Here is a 17,686-nt window from a genome sequence, read left to right on the forward strand (position 1 = left end):
TATCAAGAAATAGGGAAAATATCAGTATTGGCATATTCCTGTGACTAGTTATTAGAAGACATTAAAATACCACTCACCACATAAGCATAACTGACTTCTGAGCAAGATAATATAGAAGGGCAAAAAGAAAAAAAAGAGGTGAAAAGCGGTGTTAACATTTTATGCTACAATAGTAACGTTAAAAAAAAATCTTGGAAAAGTAAGCACATTTTCTAAGTGATAAAACTATAAGATATTAAAGATAATTTTTCTATAGGTACTGACCTGCTGATCTGACCATTTTCCAAACTAGCAGAGGACATATAAGATGAACTACTGGATGTATAAGTTCTTACTGTCCTTTTAGAATACTATGTACAGGAAGTCAATTCAAGAACAGATATTTTGGGGGATAGAAATACATTATATTCTCATGTTTTCTATAAAATCAAATAAAAAATAAAAATTTGCCAAGATTGCTTTTCCTATGAAAATAAAACTAGAAGAAAAAATGAGGCCTATTTGTATGTCAGGTATGGTATGAATGCATGCAGACTTGTCTAATTCTGGTTTTGTCACACTTAACCAAATTATGTAAGCTAAAAGATGATCATGAAAGTTGCTAAAAGGCATATAGTACACACACAAAAAACACACCATGTAATAAGAGGATCCATGATCCAAGTAAAGGACACATCATCTACAAGTACAGTTTTGTTTTGTTTTACATTAAAGAGACTGGTCATTGAACCATAAATACAGTAAATTCATGAACTTTAAAAATAAAATCACGCACTAACAGTTTAGGAATGCTATTAAACAGAGAAAGAAATTATCCATAGTAGAGTTGCACTGTTCATAAAGAAAAGTAAAAGAAATCCATCAGCACCGGCATGAATGAAAACCAATTTTAAAGCTAAAACACGTACCAATTTGGTATCCTTAAAAGATTCTTATCAGAAATAAAACCTGATCTTGACTTATTTATAATGTCTTTCATGTATTTTTTGTAATCCTCTATCCAATAGTATAAATTAAAAGAAAGAAATCTTTAATAAAAATATGTATCTGCTAACACATATATCAGCAGACATAATTTATTAGTTCATTTGGCAATTATTTGAGGATTTCCTATATTGATGACAATGAATGGTTGAAAATATTTTAGTAACTGAAAGTTTAAAATTATCCATAGAGGTTAAGACCTAGTAATTCCAATGAACAAAGAGAAGTACTATCATCCCTTTGTTTGTCTCAAGGAAATAAATGTAATAGAAATTAATAATTTTATTCCTTTAATCATGGAATAAAAGTCAATGTTGTCAAGTCAGTGAAAACCCAATATACACAAAGGACAGAGCAATATTCTTAAAGGGTTGCATTTAAAAAAAATTGTACATAAAATGATTATCTCTTGAGGTATTCTCTTTAGAAGCTGTGCAATTTTTAAATAGTGATTCATCCTAAGACCTGTTTCTACCAGAAGAGTAGAAAGAAAGATACATAGGATGAAATATAGCCACCAGATATATTTCAAAACACTATTGTTTGTTTTCTTGAAAAGAATGTAGGTATATTCACTTTAGTTCATTTTCCCAATCTATTTAAGACAATTATTTCAGACATTAAATAATAATACCTTATTCTAACCATGTCACACAAGAAATGGCTAGAAAAATGCCCTCTGTTGTTTTAAAAATGCCAATTTGGCTACAGTCTGTGGAATGTTACCAAAAATGTGACCAATTAGATTGATCTAATATTTTGAACATCTTTCCAATCTTGAAAACTTAATGGAAATAAAAAGAAGGCATTTTGTATATTTGATATAGCATTTGGCTATATCAAATGAAAGAGATCATAAGGACCTTAGGATTATATTGTCTTATAATCACATCTTAACTATTGTCAGTATAAGCCAATGATGAGCTAATTTTCCCTCTGGTGGTAAAAACCTATATATGAAATTAGAAAATTTTCCACAAAATGGCATTAAGTCAGGAGAAAAATTATATTGTCCCATGGGTTAAAAGTAACTACTCCTCATTGATGATGTTTGTCGTAATGGAACTTTTCCATGCAGAATAAACCATGTCAAAACATGTTACCAACACATTACTGTGCAAAGAAATGCTCAATCTAATACAGGTGGGTAACTTTTGAGAAAGATGAGAAAATACTCTCTTTATGGCAACTATATTTCACAGCTTTTTGAGATTTCAGATTTGGTCTGTGCATAAAACAAACATTTAGAAATGTAAAAAAAAAGATAAAGAAATCTAAATATAAACAAAACTTAGATCTAAATAGAACTATATAAAAATAGAAATGAGTTAATATGATCAAATGTGACCAAATCTTGACTTTATCTTAACTGGTAATCACTATGTATATAAGTTATTTTCATCATATGAATAAAAAGTCAAAAAGTACTGAAAATTTTGGTTAACTTTGATACTTTACAATGAAGTAAAAGTGGAACTTCTTTTCATTCTCTTCAATTTTCAGAACAAGAGAGAACGAAGTTAGTAGAAAGTCACCCTGACCATCCAAGTTGTCAAGATTTGAAGACTTTTCTTTAAAAAAAAAATTGTTCAAACAAATATGACAAAAGCGTTTCAGCTTAGTATTCCTTCGACTAAAAATAAAAAGAAAAAGTATATAAGAGAATTTGAAAAACTTTCTGTTTCTAGAAATTTGTAGAAAATGTTTAAAATGGGTTCCATCTTGGAGAGAAGGGAAGCTCTTACATCCGCTTCAGTTGTGATTGTGCAGTGCGCCCCCTTCCGGACATAGGATGTCTTCACACTCCTCATCCTCAGAAACAGAGGCTGCCATTCCAAGAATCTTCTATCTGAAAGAAGTGCTGTATGTCTCTGTATTTAAAGCACCCATATTATCACCAGTTGGAATTCAGTTTATTTAAAAATAAAGTCTGCTGTTCTGGGTGCCTGCATTTGTAAACCTCTCTCCTACTTGGTCACACGAGAGACAGCGCAGGATGCTGAACTGGTCCTCTTTCTTGGTCTTCACTGCCAAGGACAGCCCAAGGAAAACCGGTGGCACAACCAGCTCAACCCCTTGCTATTTAAACCAAGGTGGCCACGTGAACCCACAATACTGGAAGCTGTAGATCTGCAATTGGAACTGCAACTCCCTCAAAATACAAGAGCACTAGTGTGTGTTCTCTCCACACCTTATCTCTTTTTGGCAATAAGCCATGGTGTAACCCCCTTGAGATGACAAAAATAAAAATAAAAATAAAAAAAGAAAGAAAGAAAAGAAAAGCTCAGATGTGATTAAAAGAGTCATCAAGAGGCATGCGAGCATCCGAAGTTGCACAACGAGCAGGTGTGGCACAGTCATGCTTTTTTAGTCAGTGTCAGCGGGTGATGTGAACTCACTGCTAATAGTGAAGGTGAGTAGGGGTGTGACAATAAACTCTAAAATCAGTCAGTATAGTACATTTTCATAGTTTTGAGTCCATATTTGGTTACAATTTTATGTAAACTATGTCATGGCACCTTTTGTCCATGCAATTAACAAGCCCAAAGTAAGAAAATAGCAAGAACAATCATTCTTTATCACTGATATGTCCATATAAATACGTATCTTTACATAAAATAAAGAGATACTGATGTTTTTGCAGGCTTCTCACTAGTTTTACATGTTGCCCAATTTTAGATGTAAGCGAAGAAAAGGTGAACATGGCACTACTGCAAACAGGAAGAAGCAGCTATACGTAAACATATCTCAGACTTATAAAATCTGCAATTCAATTTTCAGCTATAAATACAAAAAGTGGACCATTATATACACAACTTCATGCTTGGAAGGTTAGATTCATCACTGCAGAAAAACAGACAACAAAAAAAGACAAATATATAGAATTAGTGGTCTAGGATAAAAATTCCAAAATTAACATTTATTTTAAGAAAACTGGTAGAACGCTGAATAGAGGGCTTTTTTGTTTTTGTTTTTGATTACCATTGTTTTATGCAATGAGCCAATCAACATGTATCCTACACATTACTTTTCTAAAACTCCCATGCCATTAAAATTTCTAATCTAGATTCAACCCACATTTTCTTTTTGCTGCGAAGAAGTTTCAGTGTTTGTTTCAGTAGCTATTCTGGGAAAGCAGAAAATTAAGATATTTAGCATATATGTGCCATAATTAAAATACATGTCTTATTTATAACTTTCATAATTTCCAAGCATTAAAACACTTTGGAAAAGGGTAAGGACTCTGACCTCAGTGGCACTGTCAAGTTAACCGACACCTGATTACAACACTCTGCTTTTTTTTTTTTTTTTTTGGTGACAGAGACAGAGAGATAGATAGGGACAGACAGACAGGAAGAGGGATCTTCGTTGCGGCAGCTTAGTTGTTCATTGATTGATTTCTCATATGTGCCCTGACTATGGGGGCTACAGCAGACCAAGTGACGCCTTGCTCAAGCCAGCGACCTCGGGGTTTTGAACCTGGGTCCCCTGTGTCCCAGTCCGATGCTCTATCCACTGCACCACCACCTGGTCAGGCCAACACTCTGCTTCTTGTTCCTCTTTGCTTTTGCTCATCCTGCCCTGCTGTGAGTGATGTGCAAGGGAAGCCTGCCTGCTATGAGGTCTTTAGCTTCCACTGTGACCTAAAGTACCATAAATCTCTGGTTCCACATTAAAAAAAAAAGATCTTTTGATGAGAGAGAGAGAGAGAGAGAGAGAGAGAGAGAGAGGGAGAGAGAGAGAGAAAGGGGTGAGGAGGGGAGAAGGCAGAAGCATCAACTCATAGTAGTTGCTTCTTGTATGTACTGTGACCCAGCAAGCCGGGGTTTCAAAATAGTGACCTCAGCATTACAGATCAGCACTTCCAGGGGTCCCCAAACTTTTTACACAGGGAGCCAGTTCACTGTCCCTCAGACCATTGGAGGGCCGCCACATACAGTGCTCCTCTCACTGACCACCAGTGAAAGAGGTGCCCCTTCTGGAAGTGCGGGGGGTGGGGGGTGGCCCGCGGATAAATGGCCTCAGGGGGCTGCATGCGGCCCGGGGGCCGCAGTTTGGAGACGCCTGCGACTGCGTCACCACAGGTCAGGCTGGTTCTGCATTTTGAACAGCCATAATTATTAAGGTTTCCCAGAACTAAAGTGAAGTCTGAGAGAACTGAGGGGCAATCTTCTTTGAGGTAGAAACTTATAGAGCAGATCTTGGAGATGCTGACTTTTACTCAAAAATAAAAATCAATGAGAAAGGTAAAAATGTCCATTTCATTAATTGAAAACAATTGTTTTTCTCTCTCCAAGAAAAATAGACGCTACATTAGATATGCTGAAGAGGCCGGAAATTTTGTGATCTTCAGAGCTAGAGTCCACTTCATGTTTATGCATGTTGTGTCCACGCCAGAGAATGTGCCTACAGGAAGCGTTCCTTTCTCCAAACGCTCACTTATCTCAAATTTCAGATACATTTTTTAAGTATCAGTGTTTTGTAAATAATATACAGAATTTTAAAAACTACCGTCCATACCCTAGATTTTAAAATTTAGTTAAAAAAAAAAATCTGTCACCTTGGTTTAGGTAAGTTTTGCTAAAATACCTGTCAGCTCCACTGGGAATAATATGGTTTAGTGAACCATTTTTAAAAATAAAGGCTACAGTCTCTTCCCTATTAAATAGTTTTACTCTCCATATGAGGATGGATGACAACTTCAGTAGTCTGTAAGTCTTTCCTTAATCATAAATTCTGTTATTTACTCACTGTATGAATTACCCTGTGCATTGGTACACCATTATGCTTCAAAATTTAGAAAATTGAACAGTGTCTAAAAAGCAAAGTAATTTAAACAAGGATCAAATCATTTTGCATAAAAATAACTACCGAAACAGCACGGCCAAAGGAACTTGTTTGTGCGTCACAGTGATTGACACGGCCACCACAGTGAAGTTTCAGTCAAAATCTACCACTATGCCGCAGGGCTAATAAACACCAGGGCCTCAACAATAATGTTTAAAAGAGGGGCCCACATAAAACAGGATTAACTAAAAGGAATCTACTGGCCTTCTTTTTAAAATACTTTCAAAATAATTTGATTTGACTAACAGTGTATTTGAGATAGCTAAGCTGACCACATAGGAGATTTTAGAACATTCCATTTTTCTAATTGTTTTACTCTTTTTCGGGGAGGAGAGTGTTGGGAGAGGTTGATCACAATGATTTGCATTGGTGTGTTGGGAGTGTGGTAAGTCATATGAAAGTTTTATCATTGAGTTATTAGACTTTATATAAGAAGATGCTAGATTTAAGAAATCTTTGATCTTATGTAGACCATGGTACCTGTTCTGTGGAAAAATGAGTACTTAAAAAGGAAATTTCTGATTTTCTGATGCCTTTCATATTACTAGTAGGTTTGGCCTTTTTATGACCCAAAAAGATGATGAGTGCTTTGCTTGTTGCCATTATTATGCCTTCACAGAAAGGAAATGATTTAGAAGCAGCTGAAAATTATGTGAATCCAAGTTCTGAGTAGTGGTAGAAAGCTGATAAAGTAAGCCTTTCACATCTCCCTCTATGTAAGGTATGCCAATGACTGTATTAAAAAATCATTATAGCATTAGATTATAGGTCAAAGGTTAGACAGCAAATGGTAATTCCAGCTCAGGATGGTATTAGAAATTCTGAGAACAGGGGTTATGATGGTGAAAGGATATTTTTCTCAGGTGAAGAAGAATATGATGATAGCCCCACCTTTCTGAAAACCACCTGACCTTAGATTGAGATACAGTAATTATCTCACAGGCTGAAAGTGGAGTTTGGGAAGCTCCTAAATAAATGACACTGCTCAGAAAGAAGGAAGGTGTTTTTTTTCCCTGGTCAAGTGGGGTGAGACTAGTTAAGCAAGAGAGTAAGTTACATAGAATCTCACCAACGTAGTTGATGAGCTAATATGAAACCGAGAGAGTGACGTTTCTGTTCACCATTCTGCAGTCTTACATAGATTTGCAGAATTATGATGATGAAACATGCCAGACAAAAATTACTGAATAAGCCACAAGGTTTTAGAGAAAAAATTTCAAAGTGCTCAAAGCAGCAGGTATACTTCCGCCAGCCCATATTTACATCAGTGGAATTCCTTTATCCTTCAGTAGCATATATGCACAGTCCTCTACAGGTTCTTGTGTCAAGGCTTGGCATTCCCTCAGCACAGCACAGACACTGCACAGACTCTGCTCTTCACTGCTCAGAGTTCTGCCCTTGCTTCCCATCTAGTCTACCTCTCGTTCTGTTACTAGCTCTGTGCCTTGGAAGTTACTTAACCTCTTTCCTCTTTGGATTTCAGCTTCCTCATTGGAATCATTGAGGATAACACTCTATGGAGTTATTGTGAGGATTAAATAAAATGATACCCCTTCAATGAAAGGGCTTATCACATAGACGGTTCTCTGTCAAGGATAAGTTCCCTTCTCTACACAGTGGCCACAGGCAGCCATAGGAAGAGGCTGGAATTGACTAACACCACAAAGGACACCGACTTAAATATAACTGGAGTTTCCTACATAAATCAAGATATTATTGAATAAAAAAGATCATGCTTACATTTTCTGCTTTCTCAGCTTGCGACTACTATTGACAGGGTTCTACCATGTATTTACATGTTTGCCTAAGTAATTGAGTGTAAAAAGAAAAAGAATCACAATCAAGAAGAGTTTTAAACAGTAGGAAGACAAGGAGTTTACTGATAGACAAGCCAGCTATTCCGAAGATGCACTGCCTGCCCCTTTCCATTTCACAGAAAGTATTAGACAGGGAAGGTTCCAAATTGCAGTGTTTTCTAAGAACTGATTTACTCCTTAGTTTAGGAAGAAATTAGCAGTAAACATAGTAATCAAAAGATGTTCTGGAGATGGAATCTTTTGCTTTTTAATAAATCCAAACAACTTGGAGCAATGTCAAATTCAGAAGGCCTGCTCTAAATGGAAAGGGCTAGGCCAGGTGAAGAGAAAGGGAAAATGCCTCCTTTAGAAATAATTCCATAAAGCTTACCTTTTGCCAACAGCCAGGCATGGGTAATCCATCCGGCCCCTGTGTCAAAGAGAAGAATAAGAATTCCTCAGGCTCCACAAAAGTTCACTTCCTGGTTCACATGCTCAGACACTTAAGAAATGGATTTCTACTCCTTAGGCGGCTTTAGTCACAGGCATCTTTTTCTAATTATAACAATTAACTTCTAATAGAATACTCAATGTTAGTTAAAATAAAGAAAATTAAAATGTTTTTCTAGAGAGAGTATACATTTTGAAAATTATATATAAAGTATAGATAAAATATGCCTCATTTTGAAAAAGTAATTTACAAACCATAGTGGTCCAGTCAGTTCTACATTTAGATAATAAATCTGTACTATTTCTTTTGATTTCATTAAAATACATTTCACAATTATCTTTATTAAATAAACTGAAATCACTTCCTGGTCACTGTAGTTTATGGTTGAATTCATGGTAATGATGAATAATCACTGATGAACCATTTCTATCTGAAGTTTATACTCTTCACATACTAATTTTTTACTTTTCTATATAGAAAGCAGATAAAGTAGAATATATTTAACCAACTGAATTAAAATATAGGTAGCTTATCTATATCTTTACAGTAAAATGTCATCTATAGCATTCATTAATTTATCAAAATTCTTCAGAAGCCAGTTAAATTCTGAATAAACAAGAGATTTCTAAATGTTGCAAAATTTATTTTCATTTAAAGTGTCAACACTCTTCAGATACAAATGATATGCCTAAAGCAGGGACAGTTGGTCTATGATGAGGCATGCTGTGTTTTCTACCAACAAAATGATTGTAAATATTATTTTTTATCATTACCAAGCAAACAAAATAAAAGACTGGGCACTAATATTGATATTTTCTAATTGTAATTATAAACTAAATGATTTTTGCTATAAATACAGTGTCTTAAAAGACTTCAGAAACATAAAATTATCTTTATAGAATCATGCTTAGCACTAAAAAATAATATAAAAACATGCAGAACAAGTATAATCATCAACACAACCATAAAATGTTTTCCTTTACCCCTCAGAAAATAGGAATATACTTTAAAAAATGTAATAAATACCCACTTTGAAATAGCTTTCTACTTGGGAAAAATTCAGTAATGCCAGATTGGTACAAGGAGAAGGATCACCCAGTAGAATTTTAGATTTTAGTACAAGGAGGATTTGGAGTTCATGCCAATGGAGACAAAGGAGTTCTGTCTACTTTAGGAAAGTGAGTTTCAAAAGGAGAGACCATTACATCGAAAGGTTATGTGACAAAGAAGAAGGTTTGGGCTGTAGACTATTATCATCTTTAGAAGCTCATAGCAGCTTGGTTTACTTCCCTGCGGGCTCTTAACTGCTTCGCCTAGAAACAGCGAACCCTTGACCACAGAAGCTTCACTCTGTAGGTTGGCCTCATTTACAGCCTGACAGAAATTTAGTGGAAGAGGCAAAAATTCCTTTACTTCCTTTAGAGGAAAAGAGAAAAAAGTTTAATTTAGGGGTAAAACCCAAAGTGATGGTCTAGCTGTGCCTTTACATAGAAGCTTTTCACGTAATTTTAATGTAATCTTTAAATACTTATTGAATAAATCAATATTCCCCAGAACACAGACATGGTACTCATTTCAGTTGTGAGAACGATGTCAGAAGGTTAATTTGCAGTCATTGGTAGAAATGCATGCGAGCTCTCTTCACTCTGCAGTCACTGAAGGAGCTATTCATGCACATGCATGTAGTGTGTTTATCATGTAAAGCTTGGTCCAGAAGCACCACTTTACACCGGGAGAGATGATTATGTGATAAACAAAGGAACTGCATGCAGGGTGGTAGGAAAGAGAAATACTGTACCAATTGGCAAGGGGCATCCAGCCCATCCAGGCCAGGCTGGCCTGGCTCCCCTTTTTCCCCCTTAATGCCACGGAATCCCTGTTTGTAGAGATTAACTTACAACGTTACTAACAAGAAATCACTTAGCACAAATTCTGCTAAATAAATAACCACAATAACAAGAGGCTGGGAGAGGAGCAACTCTGAAGTGAAATGTAACATACAGTGAAGCTGGTCAAGGCTTCACATGGAATAAGGGCTTGTCTGGGAACTGTGAGCTTTTTTGAGAAGTACAGAACTGATGCTGGCTCCTTTTTGGACCCTACCATTCATGGTGGATCAATACTTGAGTGTTAAGAAAACAGGCCGAGCTGGTGGCCAGAGACAAGGTGTGGAACATATCAGGATACCCCGGAGGGATACTCCTGGTGCTCTGAAGTCTACGTTAAATGACCCCAGCTGGAACCCCTGTTGTTACGGGTCCCTCCAGCTTGCTCTTCTCCCAGCTTATCCCTCCACCGCGACATCTGGAGGCAGAGTTCCACGAGTCAGACATACCAATGGGCAAGGTGCATCTAATCCAGGAGCACCCTGTTCTCCTTTCTCCCCTTTAGGCCCCTTTTTGCCTTTCTTTCCCTTTTCCCCCTGTGGATACAAGGGTTTAAATAAAAGATAGGTTTTACTGGGAGGGGGGATAATGGTGATTCAAAAGATGATTTAGGCAATAAAATTCTGGAAGTGCATTTACCACTGTTTTCTGGTTTAGGTAAGGCATGATCTTATAAAAACAACAGAGTGACAATAGATTCTGGGCAGCGATAGGTGGCATTTTATTCATGGCACTCAATGAAATGATGGGAGACCTAAAAGGCCAACCCATCAGAAAGGGGGATCCGTCCCGACATAGAGTCCAGGGCAGCAGTTCTTTTGAATGAGGTGTTTCTGCCATGGATCTGGGCTGGGGGTAGGGGTAACAGATGGCAACTGTCCAGAAGCCAGCCAGTGAGTGGCAGGTGATGTTCAGAGGAATAATGGATACTTCGCCCAATTTTCAATATCTGTCAACTTGGTTTTTTTTCCCCCTAATCCTGTAATAGATGAAAGCTATATTGAGCCAGTGAAAAAGATAGTAACAGCTCTACCTTTTTGAAATATATCCAATTTTAGGACATTGTTTTTTGTGGGTCTCATTAAAAATATTCAATGTATTAAAATATGCTTCTATTTCTTTTAACATTCTTTTTTTAGGAAACTAAGAGCAAATACTTTCCTTATCAAGTCAGGTAAATAAATGGAAAAAGTGCTAAGACTGCTCAGCAATACCAGTTGGAGAAACAGACATTTACAAACCCAGGGATCTTCTTTAATTCACTCTATTGATCTCATGCCAGGTGTTCACAGTGGTAAATGGCTTCCCAGCTTACTCACTATGTAACAAATGCCAAAAAAAAAAAAAGTTCTGTTCAGGAGAGGAAAAGCAGTTTGGACTTAGCTGAGCTAACACTAAAAATGAGGTAGGCAGGATAATTACATAGTAGGAATGTAGCCATGGAAATTAGTGCTTAGGAATCAAGGTAAAGGTTGTGGAAATCTGCATGGATCAGAGGGATGGAGGAATTTAGGAAAGGAGGCAAAAGGAGGAGAAGGAAGGAATGCACCTCAGCTGTTTTACATTAACATAAATATCTTCATATTTAGAGACAAGCAGTTGGTGAGTACAGATTACAGAATACAATACATATTTAAATTAGTGTATTCATTCCACAATCAGGATGGCAGTTATGGTATAAAAACAGAATAATTTCAGAAGCAAAACAACATGAATATTCAAAGGTGAAAAGACATATATATTACAGAAATATATGAGATATGCTTTCAAATTAATGTATTCATTCTGATTGCATTGAGCGAAAGCTCCTCATTTCTCTACTGTGCGCCAAAAAGATTGCGTCAGAAGGCTCAGAATCAAAAACACTTGGGTCTCTTTAATACTGGGGAAAGCGAAATTCTGTGTGGTGTAGTTGATCATGCCTAAAGACAAAGACCTGAGAAGCCAGGGTGAGCTGAGAGCAGGTGTGACAGGAAGTAAGGTGGGAGGAGCATTTGGGAGAAAACTGCTACTCATGCAAGATTGAATCAACACCTTTCCTCAGCAAATAGCTTCAGTGCCATGACATAAAAGTGATTTAAACTTGGTTGGGTGAGCTCTTTCCTCCCAGGAGGTAGTGGACTCTCCTTCATGTAGCTGAGACTGACACCAGGTGTGTTAGGTATTATTAACTTAGAATTCACTTCATTGTTTGGTAAATCAACTCATACTAGTAATTCCACGGAAAAGTGTTGTCATGTGAATGTTTACTGAACAGGTTATGGAAATAATTTTCCAGTAATATTTTAGTAAACTTCAAGCTTTATGGAAAACAGACACTATCGTACGGAGAATAATATATCAGTGTTATTATTAATCACCATAGTTTTGTAACAGAGATTTCCTAAGTAACAAAACCATCAGTCCTTGTGTGTCTGAGCATACAAGAGCTTCTGCTCATATTTATCTCCCATGTCAAAGAATGATATGCATAAATCAGTCACATGTAGAATCTAATATTCCCAAATATAAAACTTCTGTACATAGAATGTGAAATATGGAAATATTTTGTATGGGTGATTAACATTACTCTGAGGATGAAATTTGTAGCTTACTGTTTTCATGAATTATAATACTTGTTTAAAATTTTTTATTTTTATTTTATTTTTATTTATTCATTTTAGAGAGGAGAGAGAGAGAGACAGAGAGAGACAGGGGGAAGGAGCTGGAAGCATCAACTCCCATATGTGCCTTGACCAGGCAAGCCCAGGGTTTCAAACTGGCGACCTCAGCATTTCCAGGTCGATGCTTTATCCACTGCGCCACCACAGGTCAGGCCGTAATTTCTTGTTTAAAAGAGGATTAAAATGAATAGCCTCATAATGGTGACATACTTTTGAATAAGACTTCAGATGCATGGAACCCATGAAGTAAAAATAAAACCCACTGTCTTTAAAGCACACATAACTTGAGCTAAAATATACACTTTATCTCAAAACATTTCTATTTTATACTTAGAATTTATAATCCAGAATAGAAGAATTATTTTTTGCCTTAGTTTCCTTGTCTGTGAAATGGGGACAAAACAGCACTAACCTCAGAGGGTTGTGATGAAGATTGAAAGATTTGTCATATGTAAAGCTTTTGGGAAAACATCTAATAAATGCTCAATAAATATAATATGATGCTGATGTTGGTGGTGGTGGTGCTTTCACATAACCGCACAGGCGAGCTCTCTTACCAAGGGAAACTGAATCATGTTTAAGGTTAGGATACACAGCAGTCTTTATACCCTTCTTTGACAAACTCTCATTTGGCCTTGCTTTTCAACAGCTATGAACTTCACTGTCAAAGGTAATTTCTAGGGTTTTGAAAACTGTTGTTAAGTAGATCAGGACATGAATTAATCTGAGAAATAGAATTGGTTTAAATTTGAACTGTGAAAGTGCAATTTCAGCCACTTTAAGATTTTCACTAATATATTGAAGTGCTGAGTTTTTGTTTGCTTCTTCTGCTGTGTCCAGTATAAAAAATTATTCTTCAAAGAGCTAAGACAAAGGGGGAAAAAAAAGAAAAAAATGATTTAAAAAATTCATAATCCAAGTTTTACTTTCAAGCATAAAATCATTTAGCCTGATTTTGGCTCCTATATATCCTGGGGTTGATGGTCCTGAGACAGAATCTAAACACGACCTCATAAAATACACCGTATCTTCATTTAAAAATATGGACACCATCTAAAAGTGGCAAGTCCTAGTCCCTGCCTAATGGACTCACTGTGGTTTATCAGTCACACTGCTTGTCTTCTATTTTCAAAAAAAAAAAAAAAAGATATGGAATATATCTTGTGTCTCCTCACTGGGAGCGCTGTGAAGATGAACTGAGGTGTGTGCTCTATGGGGTTAGGTTGGCTCCACCAGAAAACCACTACAGATCTGTGCTGTTTCAGTGCACGTTCATGTAGAATAAATGGTTTTTTTTTTCTTTTTCAAGAATCCCTAAACATTATTACATCTTTCAACAAATTGGTGTCAAGTAGTTGAAAAATTGTGGGCTAGCTATCTGGGGATTGTAAGTTTTTTCTTCTATGTAGAGAGTGCTGTGCTTTCTAATGTAGCCTTCTTCATTCCTCTGTGAAGACCCGACCCCTCGGATCAGGCATCAGCGTGTTTTTGGAGCACAGGACGGACACAGATTAGATGCGTGAAAGAAGCTCACAGGCTGAACAGCCAAGCAGACAGCATGAGAACAATCAAGCAGGCACATGCTGGGAGGCAGAGGTCACCTTTTCTCCCTTTTCTCCTAGATCACCCTTCTCGCCTCGTGGACCGGGAAAGCCCTACAGGATGAAAAGCAAACCAAAGAGACTTATTGATATAACCGTGGCAATATCAAATTGAAAAAATAAATTTTAAATTTCATGTTTCTGAACATAGCTACATAGAAAAATGGCATGCCCGTCAATCTCAAAACTTAGGTAAAGTAGCACTTAGAAATGACAGATTACTGACATGTCAATTATCTATGTACAGCAGATTTCTTGCTTTTTCTCCTAGGAAACGCACGGTGGAAAGAGTATCAGGATCTTAGTTTGAATCGTGGTAAGTTCACTGCATTGTGTGGCCTCGAACAAATCACTTACCTCAGCCTTTTCGTCCACTGACCATAAAATGTGGCTAATGATAGCTACTATTTAACTGTTGTTGTGCCCATCAAACGTGATGACGTAAAATGCCAGAATTATGTCTGCAGGTAGCAGGCACTCAATAAACAATAACTACTATCCCTTTTGCTATTGTCCTTATTCACATGATATAGGATAAGCAGTGCTCATTTCAAGAGGCATTTACATTTGAGATTCTCTATATTTATAGAATTATAAGATATACAGGAACTTCATGCTAAAAGACAAAAAATATTGCATCAGAGCTCTGAGAATAGATATAATACACCATTACCTAAGGATACCGTGTGAAAGATGCTTCCATTTAATGCATATTTTAAAATAGTTGGTTCAACTGCAAATGTTCAGAGTGGGAAATTTGGGAAAGTATTTTGAAGTGGCACTATCAATTGTCAGTTATTAATTTGATGCCAGATAATTTTTTTATGTTTATCTCATGCAATCACTGGTGGTGTATTTTATATTGCTGTCTACATGCACAGCAATATATGTTGTATGCATAGCTACTATGTGCACAGAAAAATGAGAAATATGACTGCCGCTTTTGATGATGGAGACCATCAGCATCTGTTTAAGAGAAAGATGTTCACGGTACATATTACTTACATCAAGACCAGGCTCTCCATCTTTCCCCTGCCAAAGAACCACAGGAGCTACATTAGTGTTCCTAGGTTTCATGAATAGGTTATTGTTCTATGTAAGATACGGAACTGCCTGGACATGCAACACTAGTATTAGCACTACTTCAAAAATGTGAAAAAGATTCTCTATTGATTAGTAATACAAATTTCTTTCACTAATTTAAGTGAAGTGACTGTTAATGTCGCTATTATGAGTCATGAAAATTTTTTCTTATATATAAATTGGGTTAAAAACAGTTGTTTGTTTTGCTGAAGTTGAATGCTTGGTATCTAAGTTATCAATCCAGGAGTAAGTTGAAAGAAAAAATAGTTTAGTTGATTTAAAAACACACTAGCACAAATAAAACATGCAAGTCAATGATTTAATTTGATAACTTAGTAGTGAGCTCATAAACGAGTAAAAAATGTAGGAACTTTATTGTTAAATATAGTTTGAATTTGACTAAATGTGCACCTTGTCTATAAATATTGAGGGTGTGAAGGTCACAACTTAAACATTGTTTTTAAGTAAGCTGTGTTAGCTGAGTGATCTCCGAATATAAAAGGAGTCATAAGACTATTGTGCAAGGACAATAAATGCACTCCTATGGTGCAGATTATCAGGGCAGTGGCCTTATTCTGTCTCACAGCAGATCCAACTAAGTTACTGAGACGTTGCTTTAATTCTGTCAACTGAAATCTAGTAGTCCCTTGTCTATCATGGGGGTTAGGTTCCAGAACCCACTGCGATAAGGCGAAAATCTGCAAAGAAGCGACCTTATATTTATTTTATTATATATATATTATATATATTTATATACAAATATAATATATATATTTTAAGACTTTATAAACCCTCCCCACTCTCTTATAAACCTTTCCCACACTGTTATTAACCTTTCCCACACTCTTATAAACACTTTTTATGCTCTTTAAACACTTTCTAAATAATTAAGATAATAAATATATAAAATACCTATATACCGCAAAATCCCACAACATAGCGAAAAATCTGTGATATAAAATTAGATATAGACAATTTAAAGATCCACGATCCAGTGAGACTGTGAAACGTGAACCGCGATATGGCAAGGGAGGAGTATATTTCAAAATCAGCCTTCACTATATATCTATTTTAAAATCAGCCTCTCTTCTAGCATTGAAGTTAATCATGGTTTAAGTTTTTTTATTTCAGTTCATAAAAGCTGAAAGTACAAGGTAAGTGGGAGGTACAGTGGGGTGAAAAACCTTAATGTAGCACATACTTTGACGATAGTCCTTCTCACGTCATGCAATCACTTAGGATTACCCCAGAGATAATGTCCTGAAGCCTCAATTTGAAATCTGTGTAGTTGAGAGTTTCTAGTAGACAGAGCACTGTCCACACTCTATGTTCTGAAGATCCCTTGTCATCACAGTAACTTAGAGGGATCAGCGACATCAAAGTTATTGTAAACGTCTATTTGAGAAATAACTTTTATTAGCAAGAGTAGTTTTAGTAAGTACGGTAACCAATGAGAACAGGGTAAGTCTGCAGGAAGTTGTTTTAAATAAAGCGTCTACACCCACTTTTAGTACAGTGACCTTCCAAAGAAGTTCTAATTATGGGCGTCCAGTCATATGGTATAGGGAAGGCGTCATCAGACAGTGGGAAGGCCACCTTAAGGTAGTACTACTGTTCAGCTCCTGGACGAGCTCTGGTTCTCTCCATCTGTGAAGTGTGAGAGGGTGTGTCTGTATGTGGGTGGGAGAATATGACTAATATGACCTGTCTCTGGAGGACATCGTGACATTGGGGTTGAGAAAATTAGTGGATTGTTCTTGCTCCTATAATGTGATAAGCTGGCCCATGAGGGCAGGGTTAGCTGTGCCAGAGATGGGATCTACGCATGCTGAAAGTGGAGGCCGCGCACAGAGAACTCACAGGCAGGCCATAGGGCCCTCTGGGTCCTGGCTCTCCCACAGCTCCTTTTTCGCCCTAAAATGAAAGGCAGAAAGTTCAAATTGTACACAAACACCTACATTCACGCATATGCCCTGATGGCCTGTATATAAAGCCTCTATTTGAAGTCTCATTCCATCAAAATTCCAGAGAGTCAGGCTCTTCCAATGTCACTGCCAATGATATGGTGAAAGTAATCTACATTAAACTATATTGTATTAAATCACCTTTGAAAGAGGAGCCTGTGGCTCAGTGGTAGAGCTTTGGCCCGTGCCTGGATATCCCAGGTCCGAGTCCGGTCAGGGAACACAAGAGAAACGCACCTCTGCTTCTCCACCCCTCCCCCTTCCCCTCTTGCTTCTCTCTCTCTCTCTCTCTCTCTCTCTCTCTCTCTCTTTTTCTTCTCTTCCTGCAGCTATGGCTTGATTGGAGTGAGTTGGTCCCAGGCTCTGAGGATGGCTCTATGGGCTCCGCCTCAGGTGCTAAGAAGAGCTTG

At 36.9% G+C, this 17,686-nt stretch overlaps 1 protein-coding gene across 1 annotated transcript in view; it reads right to left on the reverse strand.

Annotated features, from left to right (window-relative positions):
* Positions 1-2,466: 2,466 nt before the first annotated feature.
* COL25A1 (collagen type XXV alpha 1 chain) overlaps positions 2,467-17,686 on the reverse strand; it is a 599,542-nt gene continuing 584,322 nt past the window's right edge. The window contains exons 32-37 of the mRNA XM_066384810.1: positions 17,173-17,226; positions 15,235-15,261; positions 14,230-14,283; positions 9,878-9,955; positions 8,020-8,058; positions 2,467-3,212 (exon numbers count right to left, since the gene is read on the reverse strand). Of these exons, the coding sequence (XP_066240907.1) occupies positions 3,177-3,212; positions 8,020-8,058; positions 9,878-9,955; positions 14,230-14,283; positions 15,235-15,261; positions 17,173-17,226 (288 nt within the window). The 3' untranslated portion in view covers positions 2,467-3,176. The remainder of the gene's footprint in view (positions 3,213-8,019; positions 8,059-9,877; positions 9,956-14,229; positions 14,284-15,234; positions 15,262-17,172; positions 17,227-17,686) is intronic.

Source organism: Saccopteryx leptura, chromosome 5 (assembly GCF_036850995.1).
Source record: "Saccopteryx leptura isolate mSacLep1 chromosome 5, mSacLep1_pri_phased_curated, whole genome shotgun sequence".
In the NCBI taxonomy this organism is placed as follows: Eukaryota; Metazoa; Chordata; class Mammalia; order Chiroptera; family Emballonuridae; genus Saccopteryx; species Saccopteryx leptura.